The sequence below is a fragment of the Pundamilia nyererei genome, unplaced genomic scaffold (genome assembly GCF_000239375.1).
Source record: "Pundamilia nyererei isolate P.nyererei 1_Seehausen unplaced genomic scaffold, PunNye1.0 scaffold00116, whole genome shotgun sequence".
NCBI classification, from domain to species: Eukaryota; Metazoa; Chordata; class Actinopteri; order Cichliformes; family Cichlidae; genus Pundamilia; species Pundamilia nyererei.
In genome coordinates this window covers 322327-344611 of record NW_005187517.1, presented here as the reverse complement: position 1 = coordinate 344611, position 22285 = coordinate 322327, and the positions used below count along the sequence as shown (strand labels likewise).

At 41.9% G+C, this 22285-nt stretch overlaps 1 protein-coding gene across 1 annotated transcript in view; it reads right to left on the bottom strand.

Annotated features, from left to right (window-relative positions):
* LOC102194653 (plexin-A1-like) overlaps nt 1-17615 on the bottom strand; it is a 166597-nt gene extending 148982 nt beyond the window's left edge. Inside the window, exons 1-2 of the mRNA XM_005742072.1 lie at nt 17511-17615; nt 7218-7349 (exon numbers count right to left, since the gene is read on the bottom strand). Coding sequence (XP_005742129.1) covers nt 7218-7349; nt 17511-17615 — 237 coding nt within the window. The remainder of the gene's footprint in view (nt 1-7217; nt 7350-17510) is intronic.
* Nucleotides 17616-22285: the final 4670 nt, after the last annotated feature.

Genomic DNA, 22285 nt, shown 5'->3' with positions numbered 1-22285 from the left:
CAACATTTAAATAATATTCAGCATTAAAAAAATAAATAAACCTCCTTGTCACCAATTTCAATACGCCCATGCAAACAAATGCAAAGGCATGCTCCGAAACTCAACTCAACCAATTAGCTGACAGGGCCAAGGGCATTTCTAGTAGATTTCTGTATCCTCATCTCATTATTTATCCTGTACATGTCTCCAATAATACTTTTTTAGCCACTTGAAAGTTGGAAAAACACCAGGGAAAGTGTCATAAAAGAAGCACACAGCACTCTTTTCTGCATGACCTCCAAGTACAGTAAATGCTGAGTGAATTGAATATGAACCTTGTCTGATGTGGAGCCAGGGGTAGAGTTTCTGTACTGTGCAGTCCAGTACAGCTCAGTACATTTCTGTACTGTAGCAAAATCGATACACGGATGTACATCATTGGACCGTTATGCCACTGTCTGAGAGGCTTCGCAGGGGAAGGAGGGGGCGAGGCCATTCGCTGCTAACTTGCGACCTAATGAAGCTGTTTTACAAGCGCAGTGGCGTGACCTTGCCCTTTGAGTTCAATAGTGCAAATCTGGTCATGATGTTACTACATAGCAAAGATCAGAGACTGGGTGCTGTCTGCATCAATACTAGAAGTAGATCAAAAATCCTCAGGCTGTATTAGTCCAGCTGAAAATAAAAGAATAGCTCATTATGAAGGGGAATTAATGAAGAGGAAGCTGCACGTTAGAATCAGGGCGGATAATCATATGATAAGTAAGTCCTTTGGTGCAAAGGTACAGCAGAAATCAATAGATTATGAGCTGTAATCCACTTAGTCACTTACTTTCAAGCAGTTAGGTGATGTCATCCATAGGGACACGCAAGGAAAAAGAAATATCTGTCTTGGTGACGTCATCGACAGAGGGTGATGACAGTATGAAAAATCTCCCTTTAGCGCGCGGCTTTTATTAGATCAGAACAATTTGAACATGTAACGAGGAAACAACAGCAATGATAAAATTGATTTAGTGCCGCTGCTTGTTTTTATGAGCACAAAAATGATGCGATATCACTGAAAAGACAGAGACGGACCCAAAGCTGGAGGCAGACAAAGATACATGGAGTGAAAGAACACCGTGAGGCTGTGTGTGTGTGTGCGTGTAGGAGTGTGTGTCTCACAAAGACACAAAAGGAGCTGTGTGTAAATCCATCGCTCGCTAATCGAAAACTCTCCTCTCGCGGTGAATCAGTTTTATGTTTTTGCACTCTACATTCGCGAGCCTTCTTATATGTGACTCACTGCTGCTATACAGATATGCGGTCTATACGCTGCAGTCCAATCCACTACTTTTAATTATGTGCGAGTGAATATGGGAAAAGGTAAATTGCTCTGTCAAGCTGGGAAATGGGCTTTTTGATGTTTGAGCTCTCATCACTTGGCATTTCTATTATTCAACAAGGAGAGAAAAATGAAGGGATGAAGAGGAGGAAGAGAGGAGGAGGAGAGGACAAACAACACCAAGGTACACCTCACTCCTGAATGTGACTGTCACAGAGTGTGCATGCACGTCAGCCAGTAGGGTGGAGTATCGCTGATCATCTTGTAGCGGAAAGTTGTCTCTCATTGATGCAGATCAAGCGCACCCTATATTGCAAAAGCACTCCCATGTTTGGTTTAAATAAGTGAAAAAAACTTTCATCCAATCAAAAACACACCATGTTTCAATATAAAGGCGACTGGCTGCCAACATATAACGACTTTACACATTGATGATGTCAGTAATTTGTTTTCAGCATGTCCTGCTCCCCTCGAGAGGCCGAAAAGGCCAAAGTAAAACAATGCTGAGACATATTTACATCCTCTGGCTGACTTGGACTTCTGCCGTGAATCTTTGTTATATCGGCAGTGCGAGCCATGATAGAAGTCTTTCTACTTCTTATACAGTCTCATACGGTCTCCGTCCAGGAATATACTGACATTTGGGAATCCTTATGATGATGATATGATTATTATTCCTTATATTGAGATGATTATTCGTATTTTCTCACTGATAAATTCAAAAGCTGTAGGGAAAAAAGTAGCTGGAAATGCACAGGAAGAATTGACAGGCCAAACGCAATAGCTGCAAGCTGTTGCGTTTGGGTAGGTTAGGTTTCATTATAGGGCAGGGGTGGGCAACTCCAGGCCATGAGGGTTGGTGTCCTGCAGGTTTTAGATCTCACTCTGGGTCACCACATCTGAATCAAATGATCAGTTCATTACCAGGCTTCTGGAGAACTACAAGTCATGTTGAGGAGGTCATTTAGCCATTTAAATCAGCTGTGTTGGATCAAAGACACATCTATAACCTGCACAACACCGGCCCTGGAGTTGCCCACCCCTGTCATAGGGTCTCAGAGGAGCTTGCAGTTATGATATAACTATGGTGTAGATTTCCCCCTAGTTTTGGCCCAAACCGTATAAATAGGACGGCTGCATCAGGAAGGGCATCCACCATAAAAATCTGCGCCAAATCATACTGCATATTATATATGAAACAAGTGTTTGTTAAAATAATTAACAAATACAGTTTATGTCTGGCACAATAAAGTCGTTACAGTGTGATTCCCCACCTTACCTACTGGACATGGACTACCGTCTGGGAGTTTCTGAGTAACTTTCGAGATGCCAGAACTCTAAGTGAATTCTAACCTGTTACTCAATCTTTGAGCAACAGTTCTATTCAGAGCCCTGGAAAAAAAATACAGTTTTTCTTGGCTTGAAAAAAAATGCAGAAGTTTATACATCCCAAGGCTTGGCGAGCAACCTTAAACCCTAACACATTAACTAGTGTCCAAGCACCCTCTGGCTAGGAAGTGACTCGTCATCGGCAGGCCAAGAAGGCTATGCACACACTCTGATCCTTTATTGTCTGGAACACAAGTTCACATGCAGCGGTGAGGGGCAATCCTCATTCTACTCTCTATGCTCTGTGAAGCCACCAGTGGGAGAGCAGTTACCACACAAACTCACTCTGACTGAGAGAGACTGACATGCGAACCCTAAAAGAATATTGCAAATACGAAGCAGGAAGAGTTAGACAAAGGAACAGAGCATATTCTCCAAACCAATTATATTTTCCCACCTTCTCAGCTCTCACCCATGCTCGCTCCCTCCTTTTCTGCTTCGTTCTCTGGCTGGACTGTAAATTTGGTCAGTGGTGAAGCTCTGGAAGTGAAAGGCCATTATCTGCTCTCCTAGGAGTTGGTCAATCCATTTTGTCTTCTCTGTCAATTAGTGTGATTCTGACTTTCATAGGAACAAAATTACACAGGCAGAGAATATGCAATTTTTAAAAAACAAACAAATTTCCACTGCGGCATCGGTCTCTAGCAAAAATGAGCTTACATGGTTATGCGTCATGTAATTCTGTCAACATTCAAAATGTTGACAGATGGAGATGGATGGCGCTCAGTATAACTGAATGCAATATCAACAGGAAATTAGCTAAGGTTTAAACAGAGGAAAACAACAAGTGTGTCTCCCTACCAGCACCATTGAAGGTCACAAATTAGCATTCCTTGACTGTTGTTCTTACTATGAAGTTAACCCTCATTCAACAAACTCTCCAGGAAGTCACTGTGTTCCAGAAACCTCTTGTAAAACTGCACCTTGTTGTTTTTGCGTTTCTGTGTGGATTTCATGAGCAAAATATAACATGGTGATTACAAAAATTGAAACATAATGTACCTTTCAGATTTCCTAAAGCTAGCTTGCGCTTGCTAGCTCTTAATATTTGATATTGGAGCGGCACTAGTCATTATTTTTACTTTACCCGACCCTGGATTCGTAATAATAATCTGCTCCTCGGGTTTTAAAACAATTCCTCTTTAAAGTGCAGCAAAAAGAATCCTCCATGTGAATGCCTGTACTTCTTCACTGGCTACATTAGTAAAATGTAACGGATCAACTTGGATCGTGTCAAAGAAGAAGCATTGTGAATTCAACAAGGCTTCTCTTCTAGCAGCTGACCTCCTACTGTCACTGCACTAACGTTCAGCAGACATATCAGTGCTCATCAAAAATAAAACACTACCTTTAATAATTGAAAATTACTTTCTGGTAGCAATAGCAGTTGCAGATGAAAGGAATTAGAAGGGAAAATCTGCAAATGCTCTCAGCATGAACTTTCTTCATCCTGCTGAGCAGCTGCTAAGCACTGCTGGCTGAAGCAGTGAGTTGTTGGACAGAGGCCTAAAGTTGTATTTGATATCATTTAGAGTGTCTTTTCACAGATGAATATTCTTTGTAATCCTCAAGGTAACCCAGAGCAATATATAGTGCTAAAAAAATTAAGGGAACACTTGAGCAATTTTTTAACTTTGACTTTTGTGACATTTGGTGGGATTTTGAATCCAGTCTTCAAAGGGTTGAGGATTATAGTTTCCAGTGAACGTTATTATATCATTTTGCCCTCATAAATTACATAGCTGGGCTGAGACCTGACCTACTGTACTTGTGTTACAAAGGCTCTTTAGTTATCTGAATGCTGGGTAGATAGAAAAGAAATACAGCAGCAACACAGTTTTCTTTTCTCCCTGCGCCCTCATGCTACATTCATATAATTTCAGGCAGATGCTGTACAGCTTTTGAAGAATCAAACATTTTATTTTTATTTTATTGCATGAAAGGACAAGACCACGATGGTAAAGTACAGACTGAATCCAGAAGAGAAAAAGAACATATTATACTGTTAACAGAACTTAGGCTTTTGCAAGCGTCTGGACAGACAGCATGCTAACACAAAGCTCGCCAAGAACCCAGAGTGATATTAAAGCAGAGTGTCCCAACCCAACCCTGAGAATTCAGGGTTGAAGCTTGAATTCTCTCTGCCGGTTCATGTTTTTGTGTCGATCACTTTGAATTCTTTTTGTCCATTTTTCCTTGTGTTGTCAGCTTTGTATTCATATGTAAGCACTAAAAGAAAGATCCTCTATGTGTCCTCTTTGGGATGATGACACTTGTGTTGGTGTGTCGGACTGTAGCTTAAGGTTTCAATTGTTAACTGGTAATTATTAGACAACACATTTCAGGTCATTTTACAAAGTAACAAGAACGCAATGTAACGATTAGTGCAACATAATAACTTTCTCCGGGTAATTAAGTAACATATTGCATTCGATTCAAAGAAAGTAACAAGCAATGTGTAATACATTGCCTTTTTTTGAATAACGACTCCAACAGTCGACTTAATCAGCTATTTCCTAAGGCACCCTCAGTTACCAAAACCAAACAAGCACCAAGCTGAAGGTTAAAAACAGTTCAAATTCTTTTAACTGCAATAAGGTCATCAGTATACATTTTCTGACAGGTGTCTGCATCCCTTCCATCGAGAAAAAAAGCGGTAGACTGGTATAAACTGTTAGCAGTTAGCGAGCAAGGTAGAAAGTGAACATCTAAAATTATTCTGGCTGAGGTTATTAAAAACCATAAATGTACCAAAATGCTTTAGACAGATCAAGCCAAGCAAAAAACAAACGATGCTTGTAACATAATAATGTGCCACTGGATTATTATAGCAGTATCACAATCAATCAATCCGCTATGGTCTAAGTGCTGCAAACGTTATAATCAGATGGAGAGCACACGTAATCGGATGAGAAAATAAGAGGCAGACATTAATAATGATTATGTTGCTGCATGTTTTGTTTTATTTTCTATCAAAAAAGTATGCTCTTGACTCTTCTTTCTACACTAACATGTTATTCTTTTTTAGAGAGTTAGCCTAAAGATGTGCTCTACTTGAACAGCACTAATAAATATATATATAGAATAATGAGTGAATTATTTTTTAAGGACTTGTGTCTATTCAGAAAAAAATGAAATACTAAAAAGCATGTGAGTCATCTTAACAGAACAGGGCCCAGACACAGGGTTGATACATGGTTACTTTACAAGCTGCTTAGATTTCAAAAGAAATTCGTCCTTTTCCTGTGTGCAGTGTTAAAAATGTAGGTGGTCACACACATTCTGCTGCATTTAATTGTGTTAATGTTGTAACTGGACCTGGAGCATAACTATAAATAATTTGGGCACTGAAATTACATTATGAATCAACTCTATCTTCGTGTGCATACATAATTCAGCGCGAGTTTCCAAAATCAGCACGTGTGTCCCCGACTCAGTGTAATTCAATATGCATTTAGGCATTTTCTCTTTAGAGTACATTTCAGCTTCCTGGACCGATCAGATTCTTATTTTCTCCGTCACGTCAACAACTACGACATCCATTTGTATCAGTTACACTCCACTTCGTCCGCGTGCTTATTCAGACACGTGGAAGTCAATTAAGTCTAATCGCTGGTAAATTACACAGCACTTACACGCCGGTTACCGTCTACGTAGCGAGGAAGTCTCGTTGAAGGTTATCACATCAAGGTCATTAACCATTATGAGATAAGAGTCGTGCAGGTAAAGAAGGGATGAGCGGGAGAGTGGCGACTGCTGTATCAAGCTCTCATGGATAAAGGCATTTCGAGATAATGACACGTATACGCCAGGATTTGATCGTGCATATCATAATGCTGTGCAGATGAGGTCAGTGTGGGAAAATGAGAGGCCACGGAGTTTAACCAATTTAACGTCACATGCCTGTGTATAATAATACTTATCATCTTTTCAGTTCTGTGGTCGCTTGGTGCAATGGCTAAACTGTAATTTTCTGTTGTTGATCAGGTGTTTTTTAGATGGAGAACCAAGGATTTTTGTGAGGAATATCCTGAAGTAAACATTCAAGGGTTGCGTGTAATGTGTATCCCCGGTGGAAGGAAGGTATGCACGGCTTTATCCTATATGGTGCATTTTAAAATTCATGACATTAATTAGCACCTAAAACTGTGCATGTGTGTGGAACGCTGCTTAAGCTGCAAATGTGTTCATGCCCAGTATGTGGTACTATATGTGAGTAATTACCTTGATTGCTCACTCCCCCCGTGTATATTTTTAATATATTTTTCCTCATCAGCTCTTAATGGTGCTCTTCAAGTGTCTCCATTTTCTTCCTCTCCCTCTCTCTTCCCAGCCTTCACTTATTTGCAATGAGGGCGTTTGCGTGTTCGTGTATGTGTGTGTGTGTGTCTTTCAGTATGCCAGCAAGTGTACATGTACATAAAAACAGCTGTGAAACTGTACATTAAAAGGCTCATCTCTAGTTTAGACGTGGTCATCTGGAGTGTTTGTGTATGTGCGTGTGTGCGCGCACTTCTCCTACCTGTTTATCAGTGAGGGCATATAAGTACTGATGATCTGGGCTGAAGAGCAAATCTCGCAGGATCGGGCTCCCGTTGCTCACCACAACATTTTCATACAACACGGCAGGCTGGGAAATGGAGTTCACCAGTATCTGTAAGAGAACAGAGGAAAACGGTAAAGCCACGCTTATAATGCAGTCATAGATGATCGTTTTACAACTGTGTGAAAAAGAGAAGCCGCGATGCTCGTCTTTGTTGCTACAAAAATGTTCCTAAAATGCTACTAAAAGCGACAGATTACAATTGAAGTATCTTTATTTCAAACTTGCAATTCTAATATTTGTTATGTTGCCACGGTACTCAGGGTGTACCAACAACATGCAGCTATATGATGGTTCTTTGGTTGCCGGTGTTTAGTCTCCTGACAAAATTACAGAGTTATGAGGGTCACTCCTCCTGCAGCAGCAAGTAAATCTTTTTCAGCTTCCCTCTTTCCTTCTATGTCTGGATCTTTCTCTTTCTAATTTCCGACCCTCCATCTGCTCATCCATCACCTGACAGAAGTATAGTCTGCTGAAACTTTTTCTGTTTCTCTCCACTCGCTCCACCAGCTCTTTCTCCCTCTTTTTTTTTGATTTCTTTCTCCTCCTCCTCCTCAGTCTCAACAGTCTCTGTGGTTATTATCTGCCAAATCACTACCAGAGTTTCCTTAATCTTTCTCTGAACAGAAGGTTCATTAACAGACAGGCTGTCATCGCTGTATGTGCTTTTGATGCTTAAGAGGAGGAAGCGGCTTTGGTTAAAAGTCAAGTGCTCTGGCAAATCAGCTTTGAGGAGATACTCAGTGGGATAAAAGTAGACTGAAACTGGAAATAAGAGGTAAGTCTACAGCAGTGAGAAACTGTTTTCTTGCCTAATTTTGGCGAAGGAAGTGGAATGCTATCTGCATAAGAAGCGACCTGTGTAGCAGACTGTGTCTGAGCGTTGTGATCTGATCAGAGAAATTGCAAATTGCATAACTTTTGTTGACTTTTAAAGAGCCTTTTCCCCGCTCGTGCTATTGTTGTTCTGTGTGAAGGAGGTGCATCGCACTAGTTACTGTGCAAAGGTCATTTGTTTCAGCAGCCCCCACCGCCCCTGCGTCGCACCCACACGATAACGCACTAACACAAACAGACACACAAACCATAACTTTTATTGACATCGAGCGAGCGTGGCCTTTCGTCCGCTTGTTTTTCTGGCTCTGATGATTTTGCTCTCTCTCCCTGTCTCTTTCTGTGTGTCAACAACAGCGGAAAGGCACACAGTCGCACACTCGCACATTTGCACGCAGACACGGTAAGGAAAAGAGAGAGAGAGAGCTTATTTGATGATTCTAAAACTGCTACTCGTCCTAGGCTGCGGGATCATTCCTGATGAGCAAAGAACCGTGGCGGAACGGGGAGGGGGCAAGAGCAAAGAGCGTGCTCTGCCCTACAGCTCGGGGCAGAGGGCAGTTGGAGTGGGATTCAGGTCAGCTGGCACAGAGGAGACGGCAAACGGAAACAAGTGACTGTAGATTCTCATCGAGTCTACCAGCCCGCAGGTTCTTTTGCTCTCCTTCCGTGACCTTTGCACTCGGGAAGTTACTGTGTCCAAACAGAGACTCCATGCTGATGAAGTGGCAGCACTTAAAACCCTACAATAATCTTCCTCTGCACATTACATGAGATCACTCTGCTGCACAGGTTCATGTAGAATTGATAAGAGTGGCGAGCTATTTTACAGGAGCTTCTCTAACATGGCATGTGCATACCTACATACACATAAATTCTCTTTTCAGTGTCATCTGTGCTCTACTAAATTAAAAGTCATAAAAGGGAAAAGAAAAGCAACACCGGGGGGCATCTGGAGTTCCTTTATGGTCCTGTTTTGTCCAGTTTCTCACTTTCTGGAACTTATTATAACAGCAAGCCCTAGCTATAAGATAAAAGCAGCTCTCCTCTTGGAAAAAAAAGAAAAAGCTCCTACCTGTTTTCAAAGGCACTTATTAAATATGCTTTTACAACCACTCCCAGGATGATTATAAAAAAAGCAACCCATAAAGCCTACTGCTTTGATGTTACTGACAGCTTATGAGTCATTAAAACAGACTGTGTAAGTGTGTCTGTGTGGTTTTTTACTGATTAGTTTACCTCTTTAGAACGAGACAATCATACATATTTTTAAAAATCTTGCTCAGCGGTGCCATTCACCGACGAGCGCGCTGAACATTAATTGCTGCTATTTGCATTCTAATTATCCAGTAATCAATTTGTTTTAATGCATTAAAAAAAGAAAAAATAAAGTGGCATATCAATGCGGCGACTCAAAGTGTAGCTGAAGGGTCGTGCGGAGCGGGGATTGCTGCACTGCACAGAGGTCCATTTATATTCCAAGCATGCAGTTAATGCTCTTTTCTCAGGTGATGTACATTGAAGAAGCAGGAACAGGTTGCGCGTCGCGGTTAAGGACAGCGCAATAAGACATACATCATGTCTTCGACCTTTCCGATGAGGGATGGTCTCTTTATTTTGGGTTCTGAATGGAAGTTAAAGGTGACTTTTCCTGATGAGTTTGCAGCCCACGTGCTGACTTTGGTGGCACATCCGCTACTTTTCCATCCCTTCGTGTTCCACTCTCAGACCTCAGTGTCTCTCTCTGTCCTCCTGGGATTAGACTCATTACCAAACCAATGGCGATATTAAGGACATTGTAACCCTTAAATGCACACAAACACTGCTCAGGTAGACAAAAAATACACACACTAATATTTAGAGCGTGCAAGCCAATGTCAGCAGCAGTTGTCGGTGCCATCTGAGGCCATTACAAGTGAAAGTGATTCATGATCAGATTCCAGCAGCTGCTGCTATGGTTAAAGTACCTGTCACTCACAACATCTTCACTGTGAAAAATGATGTGTGTTCAGAATTTGATAAAAGAGTTTCTTTGGCTTCAAAGCGGATTGTTTTACTGAGCTCACCTCAGCTTACAAGGCCTGAACGTGTGACGCGGATTTATGATGTCACGAGCTAATGAAAGATTTACAGAGTTGAGATGTGCAAATTTGAAAACTGAACCTGGTTCTTCCTGTTAAAAGGGAGTTTTTCCTTCTCACTGTCACCAAGTGCTCACTCTGATTGTTGGGTTTGCTCTGTATTATTGTAGGATCTTTACCTTGGTATGATCTTCAAACAAGCCCGAAGGGGAATGTTAAGCCTCATTTGGGTTCAGGCTGAACAACCTTTTTGGTTTCTGCTACAGGAAAACAAACGTGACTCTTTGAAACATGGTATGAAAATGTCAAAGCCTCATGCTTTTGTGACCCGTTATGCACCCTGACTGATCCACAAGGTTTTGTCTCCTATAACAGTGTCATACTTTTCTCAATTTTCAATTTCAGCGGGAGACAAAAAAAATCCAATTGCTAACAAAGGTCCTCTCCTTGAAGATCTCTGTCTCAATTTGTGTAACAACCTATAGCCAGATGTGGCAGACAAAGAGTCTCGTAGGAAAAGTATCAAAGTTTTCAAGTCTTACATTTTAAATATTTAGCTAATAGTTAAACTGCAAGTGTAGAAATATCCGTCATATGGGCGATACCGTTAGCACTGCTCCCTCACAGCAAGAAGTGGGTAACTAGTGGTGTTATGCTAATTGATGATTCTAATATAGGGGACTTCTTGCAGTCATGGATCCGTACAGTCTTTGTTGGTGTTGTCCAGCACAGTGTCATGCCAAAGCGTGACAACAGACCTGCTGCTGCACTGTCACATTTTCAGTGCCTTGCCTTTAATACACTCTGCCTGCAGAGCGGGAGATATCACAACACCACTACATGTTCCACTCCACAATAATTTGTCAGTGTCACATTTTGCTTCGCAAAGGTGTGGTAATGGACGTTTGTTCAACAAATATATTCAACAGTCTTCTGAGTGAGCGTACAGCAAACGATTTCACTGAATGCAGAACTTTAAAGCTTTCGGCATCCGACACCATCTAAAGCTTCAACTACCCATAGCTACGGGAGTGTTAACAGGCTCCTAACATTCAAAGCGTTTGTAATTTAGTTTGCTTGGACCAGGTGAATGTAAGTATAATCTTTCATTTCATATTGTATAATCAGCTCTAAAGGGAAATATGTTTAATTGCTTTATGTTTTCTGGTCTGCTTTTTCAGAAGGTTTCCATTGAAACTAGATGCCTGCAGTTGTAAGACGACACTGTGAGGGCAGCGAGAGTGAACCGAAACAGTAAAGGTTGCAAGTCCACAAAATCCTGAGTTTGTTTTTTGTTGTTCTCTCTTACAGGCAGATTAAGCCTGATGTCATATCATTAGCTGAAATAAAGACAACTAGCTGGCAACGTTTTCCTGCATATTTTGATCTGTGAACCGTTTGTCAATTATTTAACGTGCTTGTGACGTCGGTCCTTTTCACAGATAACACTGTCATACTGCAGCTTTGAGAGGTCAAATGCATTAAACTTGAGAAAACACCAGCAAACAGAAAAAGGCAGCAAAAGCACTCAAAACACAAAGGAAGTGATATAAAATTCCAATTTAATTCAATTCAATTGTATTTACATATAGCACCAAATCACAAGAGCAGTAACCTCAAGGTGCTTTATATTGTAAGGTAGAGAACCTGCAATAATACAGCAACAACAACAACAATCAAATGTCCCCCTATGAGCAAGCACTTGGCGACAGTGGGAAGGAAAAACTTCTTTTTAGCAGGAAGAAACCTCCAGCAGAACCAGGGAGGGGAAGCCATTTGTTAGCATCAATAGCAAACATTTATTGACAGTATTATACAAATATTCTCCCTGACAAAAGCGATAAATCCTCTGCTTCTTTAAAGTGTGTCTTAGTGCAGTCCTTGCACACTTTGGCTTCTGTCACTTCTGTGCAGCTGTTCCATCACATTATTGTCTCTCCAAAAATACTTCTGTTGTGTTTTGTGAGTTTTTCTTTTGGAGCTTTTGAAGCATTTTGTTTTAATTCCATTGTACTTTCATCCATTTCTATTGTGTTCTGTGCTTTTGCAGTGTTTTTCTATTTCCTGATGTTTTCTTAAGTTGCAGTGCATTTGGCCTCACAGGGCCACCGTACCATAAGGGTTAAATATTTGATTGATTAGCACCAAGGTTCGATCAATCAACAAACTGTTCTACCTGTTAATATTTTTTTAATAGCCATCAAAACTGTAATCACCCAAATTTGGCAAGCTCCTTCACGTTACCGTTTTGTAGCACAAGAGGAGATGCACCCACAGACTGGCTTTGGTTTGAGATGTGATGGAGACAGATAGCACAGGGTGAAGGTGGGAGGTGTAGCACAACAGAGAGAGGGACGCTCAGTGTGTGCGCATGCAAGTGTGTCAGGAGTGTGTAGAGGAGGACAAGGTAATAAAAGTGAACAAAGGGGAGTAATGAGGTTTGGCTGGAGTACTGCAGTGATTAATACCATGCTGGGTTCAAACACCGGTCACACCTTTGGGTCAGGTTGGCTGGGAGAACACAATCACACGCTATCAATTATTCCTGTCTTCCTGTTCTCTGACCCATCTTTCATTTATTTAAAACTTCCTTTACTCTTCTTTTTTTCTTCCAGCCACTTCCTTTCCTCCATCTTCCATTCCTTTCTCCTCCATTACTTACTTATTCCTGCTAATATTTTTCCTTGCCTCGCTTCTTTCTTCGTTCACCATACCCTGTCATTCATTTCTTCACTTCATTTCATTCCCATATCTCTCCCTCCTCACCCTGCTTCCTTCAGCTCCCTTCCCCGCTGCTTTTTGAGATTTCTCCTCTCCTTCTTTTCTCTGATTCAGGCCTTCCCCTTGTCCTTTCGCTTCCCCCACAGACACAGACCTCTCTCTTTCAACTGTGTGACTTTGCAGGCGCCGGTTTGTGTCCAGACATGGCAGTGCCCTGTCCAACCTCAGCTGTTAAACATCTAGCTAATTATATGGTTGGACAAAGGCAAAGGAAGAGGAAGAAAAGGAAGAAAGGGAATCAGAGATGGGGGCGGAGGGGGCGAAAAGAGCTCAGTAACACTGTTAGCATTTCTCGCTGAAACCGAAGTCACAACGGTGCGGCGAGGACAAGCCGTAACCCACTGTCCTAAATGTTTAAGTCTCCCTTTGATGGCGCAGGGAACAGAGAGAAGAGTAAAAGGCATTTCCTTAATGAAATCTACAGCAGTGAACGTGTGTGTATGTGTGAAACAGCTCCTCATTGTATTCATGATCCCTAATGAAATTGATTTTGGGCTCATCTGCTGAGAGGTTGGCCTACACACACACACACACACACAGAAAGACACACAAGCACACTAATAACTCTGACACCAAGGTTCTCTTTGCAAAAGAACTGCCAGCAGTCAGTGAGAGTTTGAGAAAATACTGTCAAAAAAATACAAAAAAAGTAAGAAAATGAGGGATGAACTCGAGCTGGCGGGACGGATGCATACAGCAGTTGTCTCAGTTATGGAGTACGTATGCGTCTGTCTGTGTGTGCGTGTCTGTGTGTGTCTGACCCTGGCTGGAGGGCATTCAACATATCACAGCACACCTGCTGACTAAACAGTCTATGTCTAGGTCTCTCTCGCGCTCTCTCTCCCACACACACACACACACACACACACACACACACACACACGAGTGTGCACACAGCTTGGTAGAGTCACATAAGCGAGACAGGTTACTCGGAGTGAAATTAATCATCGTTCTTTTGTCGCACCACTGCTCTCACAACAGGAGTCCGGGCCCCAGGTGACACACACACACACGTGCACGCACACACAGCCACACACACAAAGAGTGACAGCCAGACAGCTGGTTGGTGACAGCATGCCACTATGAAGCTGTTTTGCTAACAGCTAACATTAGTTGGCTCTGGTTAAAAGAGAACAAGCAGTGCCGAGGTGCGGTCAAGAGAACGTACAGTACACACCGAGCGTCTTGATTTCAGTCCAATACACAATTTTTTTAATGATTTTTAAAAAAAAATATTAATGTACTGTCAAATCACTTTAAATTAGAACAAAGGCCAAATGATCACGCGTAACTTTAAATTGTGGCTGGATAAAAAGGTTTGGAGGCCGATCGTGATTCCTTGAACACTAGCAAGAAAAGAAACGTTTGTTGCTTCAAAATAACGGACACACGTTTTTCTCTCTTTTGATGCTTTCAACTTTGGAGAAAACTCCCCGAAAAATCTCAGAGAAGATTATTTTAAATGCCTTTTAATGGATTCCTTTAAAATGGTGAAGAGCCCCCTTAAACCTCTGTCTGCTTTCTCTTGTTTCATCTTTAAAGCCCAGGCATTTCCAAAAAGTGGCTCAACCCAGACACTCCATCAGCCCTTTTTTTTTTCTAAATGCCCACCGTTTCAGCTAATATTGAACTGAGCATTCTCTTCCTGCCTGTGATAGTTGCATTATTTTAATCCAGATCAAAGGCGAAGCTTCTAAAATTTTAAATCTCTAAATGTAAAATTACTTCTCACTCTAAAAAAAAGAAAAAAGTGTGTTACAAAAACCAAAAAGTGTGTTAACGTTAGCGTTTAACCAGGAAGTGACACTGTTAAAATGCAGAATCTATTTTGGGAGTGTCCTGGGTCCAGATACACTACATGGACAAAAGTATTAGATTAAAAATCGAATTTCCAAGAGAGAGCTGACATCAGTACAATATCTAAATCAGTATATAATACAATACCAGAGACTTTAACCTGTCAGAGACTGACAGAGAATTCCTGGATACCATGTGATGTGTAAAGTTGGGACCCATGGTAAACATTTGCTGAATAACTATTTCCATGTATTAAAGCAGCATATGCAGCACTACGTGCTTTTGATTGGAGTCCGCTAAGGCATTATGGACAGCCCCATTGAAATCAGTGTCATGAATTGTACTGATATATTACTTCAAGTCAAACTAATACCGTTTGATAATGAAAAAAAACAAACACTCATTTTGTTAAAGGCAGAGAGCAGACGGGCCTGTGTAGGTCAAACTTTGGGACCCTCATGTGTCTTGAAACAAAACAGACGTTGTTTTTTTTATCAGCTGTGCAGATAGTTTTACAGGGGAAAAAACTTTATAACTGTGGCTAAATTTCTCTATTATGTGTGTATTGTGTGTGTATAGCTATGCTTATGCATAGCTGTGTAGTTTTAACATTTGTTAAAACGTTGCTTGTTCCAGTCATCTGGACAGTTCTAGTTCTAACAGTTCTAGTTAATGCTACACAGCATGTTACACAGACATCTAACCTTTGGTAACTTTTCCATTTAGGGGTCTAATGGCAGACTACAACAGAACAAGAATCAGCTTCATAAGCTCAGAATCTATTAGACTCTAGATATGGCAAAGGTTCTGTTTCTTAGCAGTCTCTCTTTACTTTCTTAGTGTTATTGTAAAGTTCCCATAAAGACCATCTTTACATAGACAGCACAAAGAGAAAAAACAAATGGTTACAAAGTTGTTTCGCTTGAAAGAAAAGAGAAGAAAAGTAGGTTAGCGACATAAAAGCTGAATTGTTTAATTGAGTAATTAGGAAATCCTGACTGAGATAAGTGAGACTGAAGTAAAATAGTATTTCTAAAAATAGGTACTATACCTGGAAAACCAGATTGGGAAAATTCCATCTTAATTTGAGACCCAGTTTTTGTAATACGTTCCCTAACCTTCATGTGACAGTTAAGGTTTGTCTGTCAAAATTCACCTTTGTCAATACTGTGATGGCTCCAGAACTCATTAGCTTGGTGACTAAATCCAAAAAAGTGCGATCCATCTCATAAAGAAAGAAAAAAAAGTTTGGAACAAATGAAATCACGCAACAACTCCAAAATTAGAGCTGATTCGGAGCACCTGACATGTTGGTCCTGCTCTGCGCTGGCACTTGTTTTGTGCAGCGGGGTAGCATTTTCGCTTTAATCTGCCACTATTTGCCAGAAGTTGACAGGGGTGGCTAAGTAAGCAAGACCAATTAGATACTGTCACACTAAAAATTCTCAAAGGTTTTAACCTGACAACAGTTTGAATTATACTGAGTTTACGGTTCCTCCCCAAAAACTTGGCACGGGTTATTAGCACTTATAGCACTGTGAGGATTTCTCATGGAGACTGCAGGCCACTGGGAGCGTCAAAATGTCACCATATCCCTTTGACTTACATCCCAGATGGGGATCGCGTGCGATAAAGTGACACTTTATGACCAGGAGACACTAAGAGGAGATGTCTCTTTCCATTCAAGGACCACATAGATAAGAAGACTTTTTTGTCTGCTGTCTTGACTTCTTTTTAAAATTCCTCCCTCAATAACATCATCTGCCTGCTCCTGTAGCGAGGCAGAAATAAGCAAATAAATTATAAACCCAACAAAAAAAAAAAGAAATCACCTGTAACTGAACGTAATCTAGCCTCATATTAAGCCTAATTTCTTTAAAATAAGTGAACAATTCTGCTAGTGGGGGTCTATAAAAGAGCCCTTAATTCAGGAATGAGTGTCATTATTATGAAACAAGGTGGAATAATGCAAATCACTCAACTGGCATGAAAAAAGACAGCATATTCACTTAGACTGTCAATATGACTCGATTTGCATTGAAATCGCGTGGAATCACCTTGACGATGGCACTTTAAGACAAATTAAGTGACTTGCTAGGACTGTTTTTTGGGAGATTTCTCTTCCCTCACCTCTCCCATCCCCTCTGTGCCATGGCACCTCTGGAAGGGCTTCTGACATCACTGGGTCTGGCTGTGGCCGGCTTGTAACGGTGTGGTTTGGACCCACTGCTGAAATGTGGGTAAGACAGACTGTCTCATATGCTTTCTGTATGTGAGTAGAAATGCATTTATACAATGCTAAATATTCATATCATGCCAAATCACAAAAGTAACCTCAGGGTGATTTATACTGTGAGGGAAAGACCCTATAATAATACAGAGAAAGCCAACACTTAGAAAACCCAGTATGAGCAAGCACTTGTCAACAGTGGGAAGGAAAAACTCCCTTTTAACAGTAAACTCCCAGCATCCATCTGGCACGGCTGGATGGAGTTGAACCAGCGTATTCACGTTGCCTGAGTTACAATAGAAGTGAGTGAACTGAATGCCGTCAGCTTACATACGCCACCTAATGCTGCCTCGAATGCCACTACCCAACAGTTCATACAATAACATGACTTAACAAGTGATATGAGTGGCATCTTCAGTACCTTTTGACTGTCACTAAGGAAACGTTTGGAGTGTAGTTGATACAAAGGATAGCTCCTAGTATTTCTACCCGTCTGGGGATGCCCTCCACATAAGCATGTGAGACTGAGGACTTCAAGGTGAAACCAAGAGCTCGGGTCGATGGAGAAGAGGACGATGAGGCCAGAGAATGCATTCTTGCACCAAATATAACTGCTGGCCCTGAGCTATTGTTTTCACACTCCCACCATAATAGTTTTATCTTGACAGCTCCGAGATAAGGACAAGTGAGGACAAACCTTCATCTCTCCACAACTCCATCGGTGATGTGTGTTTGTGAGTCTGTATTTGCATCGACACAGCGTTTCACTTCTGATTTGGCGCCACCGTCCCTCTCGCTCTCTCCTCAGAGCTTTAGAAACAATTGCATTTCTTTTCCTTTTTTTTGTTTCCCTCTGCCTTTCTCTATCCATCTGTCCCTCTCTCATCCCGCGCTTTCTTGTCACACTCCCTCCCTCTCTTTTGCTTCCCCTCCCTTGATGTACCAGCTCAGCTGACACACATGAGCAGCCAAGCAGAACACACCGGTGTATAGCGCAGCCTAGCAGTATGTGTAGGTGCCACTGTGTGTACGTTCGCATATATGCGTGTGTGTGCTGCCCTGCAGTGAGTAGTGAAACTACTGCTAAACTACATCAATTTGTCAAGAGCAGAGGGGTGTGGGCCTTGAGGACCGCTGCTCCACCGTCTGCAAGGTAAACAGACGAGTACGGATTTAAAAGAAAAGTATTTTAAGGCTAAAAACTCCAACTGAAACTACATGTAAACTTTTTTTTACGTACACAAAAACACATTTAGGTTTCCTTTGGATCAGGCTGACTGGAGCAAACACCAGGAGGATGGGACACTTCATCACTGCCATTCCTTCAGTGTGTGTGTGCATATGTTGACTTTGACAAAGAGCGGTCAAGACCTCACTGTTGACGGTGTGTTTTATGTGCATTGGAGTGCGTGTGTGTGTAAACAGAAGCCCCACCTCGAGAACGCGACGCCTCATTATCAAAGGGGGAGTGCGTATAAATTATCAGCTTCTGGCCCCGATTGAACTAAATAAAGAAAACAATGTCACAGCGCGGTCACGGGGCGAACGTCTACTGAACAAATGATAAATGTCTCTCTCATTCTGTTTGCTCTCCTCTTCTGGCCTGTTGCCACGGCGATTAATTCTGGGATGCGCACACACGGAAAAAAGAGAGTGAGAGAAAGAAGGAGAGATGGGAATGACACATTTTGGACGGCATTGCTTCAAAAGCATCACGCTTATCGCAGCTACACACAGACTGTGTGCGATTAATCCAATACCCCCCGAGCACTGTCTCACACACAAACACACACGTACATGAATTCCCATGCAGCCACACCCAAAGTTGCAGGTGAGTGTACGTGAAGGTGTGTGTCTGTTCGGAATTTTTAAAGGGGGTTCCTTGTGAGGTGACGGTGCATTAAGAAGAAGCAATTAAAGTGAAAGAAGAGGCGTGAATTATTAATTTGTGCCGGTAAGATAATAAAAAATGCAGGACAATATTCAAAAACAAAGTGACCTTCTTTCCTACTCTGTAATCCATCTCTGACACAGCAGCTTTCACACTCAGTTTTGATACAAAGCTTTCCCTCCTATCTCCCTTCCCCCTGTCCTCATCTTCTCCCTTCCTCACTCGGAGTGACAGCGAATCATCAAACTTACTTTAGCTGGCCTTAAATAGGATAAGAGGTGTAGGAAACCAGCAGTGACACACAGATCACCAGTGATCACATCTGCTGTCGCTGGGAAAACTGGCTTAATGAGACTTGTAAGCGCTGGCAGAATCATTTTGGAGAAGTTCTCTGATATGCTGCAAGATTTTCTTCCCCCCTGTGGCTTTTAGGTCCTGGACACAGACTGTATATAAAAGAAGAAATACGTCCCTGGTGTGTTTAGCCTCTCAATTGCTAGGTTCAATTTTTATTCATCATACTGCAATGTTCTTTTGTAAACTACAGAAGCATTTAGAGTAAAACAGACCTTCCACCTCAGCTGGAAGAAAACCTGCTGCCAAACACTTCCTGCATAACACAGTACAGCAAAGAGAGTTACAGTCCTGGGATTTGATGTTGTGGAAGTTGGAAGTTATCACTTTCTAACAACTGTAATGCACTGAGTATTATTTTAAAAATGTAAAAATGCACTGAGTAATGCACTCAAGTGTTGTGATAATATCATAGGTGGCTGGTGATTCCCACCTCTACAGATTCAATGCATTTGATGGTTACTGGCATATCCACATGCCTAGCATGAGTTTATGCTTTTCTGTTATTAACGATTGGTCACAGTCTACATACAGCCAACACCTTTACCTGGCCCATGCCCCGCCCCCTTGAGATGACCCTTGTGGCATCATCAAGGTTAATGACTTATGAGGTCTGTCGCTGCAACACACTCTCACTCCCGAGGCGTAATATTTTACGCTAGGTGACAAATCGTCAACATGTCACGCTTCCGGGCACCCAACACATTCCCAAATGACGAGATCGGAAAAAGGAGGAAACATGAGAACCGTTTGGAATCAATACACATGTTTGTTCATTTTCCTCAAATTGCTTTGGAAAACACTATTTAAAGTCATTAAAGTGCTGGTTAAGGATAGGGATAAGGTTATGGTTAGGGCTGGAATACATGGCTGGAATGTGTTTTACCACGGGACCCTCATTCCACTGTATTTAACCCATGGCCCGGTGAGTACCATGAGAACACCGAAGGTCGCCTTTGGTGTTCCTCAGGAACGCCGCGGGATGTGACAAATCGTCAGGATGTTACGGCTTGGGAGTGAGATCAGGGTCACAGGACATCTAGAACTCTCCATAGGCTTAAAGTAGTGGAATTATGCCACAGTTTGTTCATCACAGTTCGTTTTATCACATTTAGCAAACATAAAATAAGATAAATCAAAGTCATTTTGAAAAAGCAAAAACACAAAGAAAGCGAACAGTTAGCTGCACATGAAGACAGCTTAACTTTCATCAGTGAACTCAAACAAAAGCTCCTCACTAACGAAGAGATTCTGTAGCTAGCGAGCTTTGTTTGAGACAGATAGTGTCTGTGAGGGTTACAGAATGATTTCATTGCTATGTTCTTCCTGTTTCCCTGCATTTCATCCCCCCTCTTTCCCCACTTTCTTGTCTTGGGAGCAGAGAAGAGAAGTGGACAGTCAGATTAATGACCTCGGCCTCTAACACACTCAGTCTTCCTCTTTATGTCTATCTGCTGCTGTGCGAGAGCCTCATGACTGCACTGGGAAGAGACACACGGGAGAGAAGCTCTGGCAAAGGAACAGCGGCGCTCATATTTCTGGGCTGTCTGTTCTCCTGCCGTGCTGTCATTTATCTCCAATTTTGCATATTTGTTGCAGCTGTTGACATGAAAAGTAAAAGTCACTTCCTCCGGCAAACAGGCAGAAAGTCAGCTCACTAAAGGAGCTTTAGCGCGTTAGCGCAGGTGGCAAATGTGCACGTCGACGCTTGCGCGCCTTCCCCGTGTCTGCGCATCTGTCTGCGCTTGTGTCTGCTTGTGTGTGCGCGCGTGTCTGTCGCCCTGCTCGGATCTGTAATTACAAAGGAGAGACGATAAGCCACTTTTTTCCTCTCCTGTGGGAGCTCACAGCTAATTATAGAGCCAGCGGTGCTTCAAATTGCCATTTAAAACAGCCATACGGTGGGAGACAATAACACGCACCCACGGTGGTGTCTGCATGGAGGTATCTCAGAAGAAGAGATAGCAGTACTGGCAGTGTTGGTGGGAAGGAAAAAAAAAAAGAAAAAGCACCCCACAGCCGTGCTGGGAAGGAAAAGACTGATTCCCTGAACGGGAAGCCATTTTTTAGCAGCTAAGAAGTCTGTGAATTTTAGAGTAAAAAGCAGCTGTAGGGGCAGATTAGGAAGAGTGATTCAGGTTGATTTGAAGGGGTCAACGAGCAGGATAAGCCCATAAAGTCAAGATCATTTAACAGGCATGTGTCTTTCTTGCATTTTTATTGTTTTCTTTTATTCATTTAATGCCTGTGAACAGCTCCAAAGCCTCCATAACCAAACACACTGATTTCCACTTTAAACCATACAGCTCTGTGCCAAGAGAAACCCACTAGCCACTCAGCTGAGGAAGAGTCCGAAACAGACCAAATTCTAGGCTTTAGTCAATATAAAAACTAGTATGAAAAAAAAACACGAGAGAAAAGAAAGGAAAGATGGAAAAGAGAAAGAAGAAAGATGCTGAGAGTTGCAGTTGAGAAAAATGGAGAGAGGGAAAGAGAGAACGAGGAAAGCTAGAGAAAGGACAAGGAGGGATTTTGTGGTCTGCGGTGGAATGCGCTTTGAGGAAACGAACATTGCCAATACACACATGCACACACACGTGCACACAAATGAAACAATCTCTCTTTGCCTGTGGCCGTCCTCTTCACACACACACAGGAATCCCATCATACCCTCTCTTGCTCTTTCTCACCCACATAAACAGTGAAGCCACAAAAAATTAAGAGACCTTGCAAAAATACGTGTGCTGTACATTCCTTATAAGCATGTGCATAGCACGGAGTAATTCGTGTGCATATTCCAATTACTTGGGCTCATGTACACACACACAGACTTGTGAATACACTCTACTTTGCTCCTGCATGTGCGGCGCACACGCACAGATGGATAATATACCTGCAGGTGGTACTGTAGCAGGATAAGATGAGAAACCACTAATGAGTCATCATTCAATTTGTGTTCATTATGAACACTATTAAAAGTGTGTGTGTGTGTGTGTGTGTGTGTGTGTGTGTGTGTGTG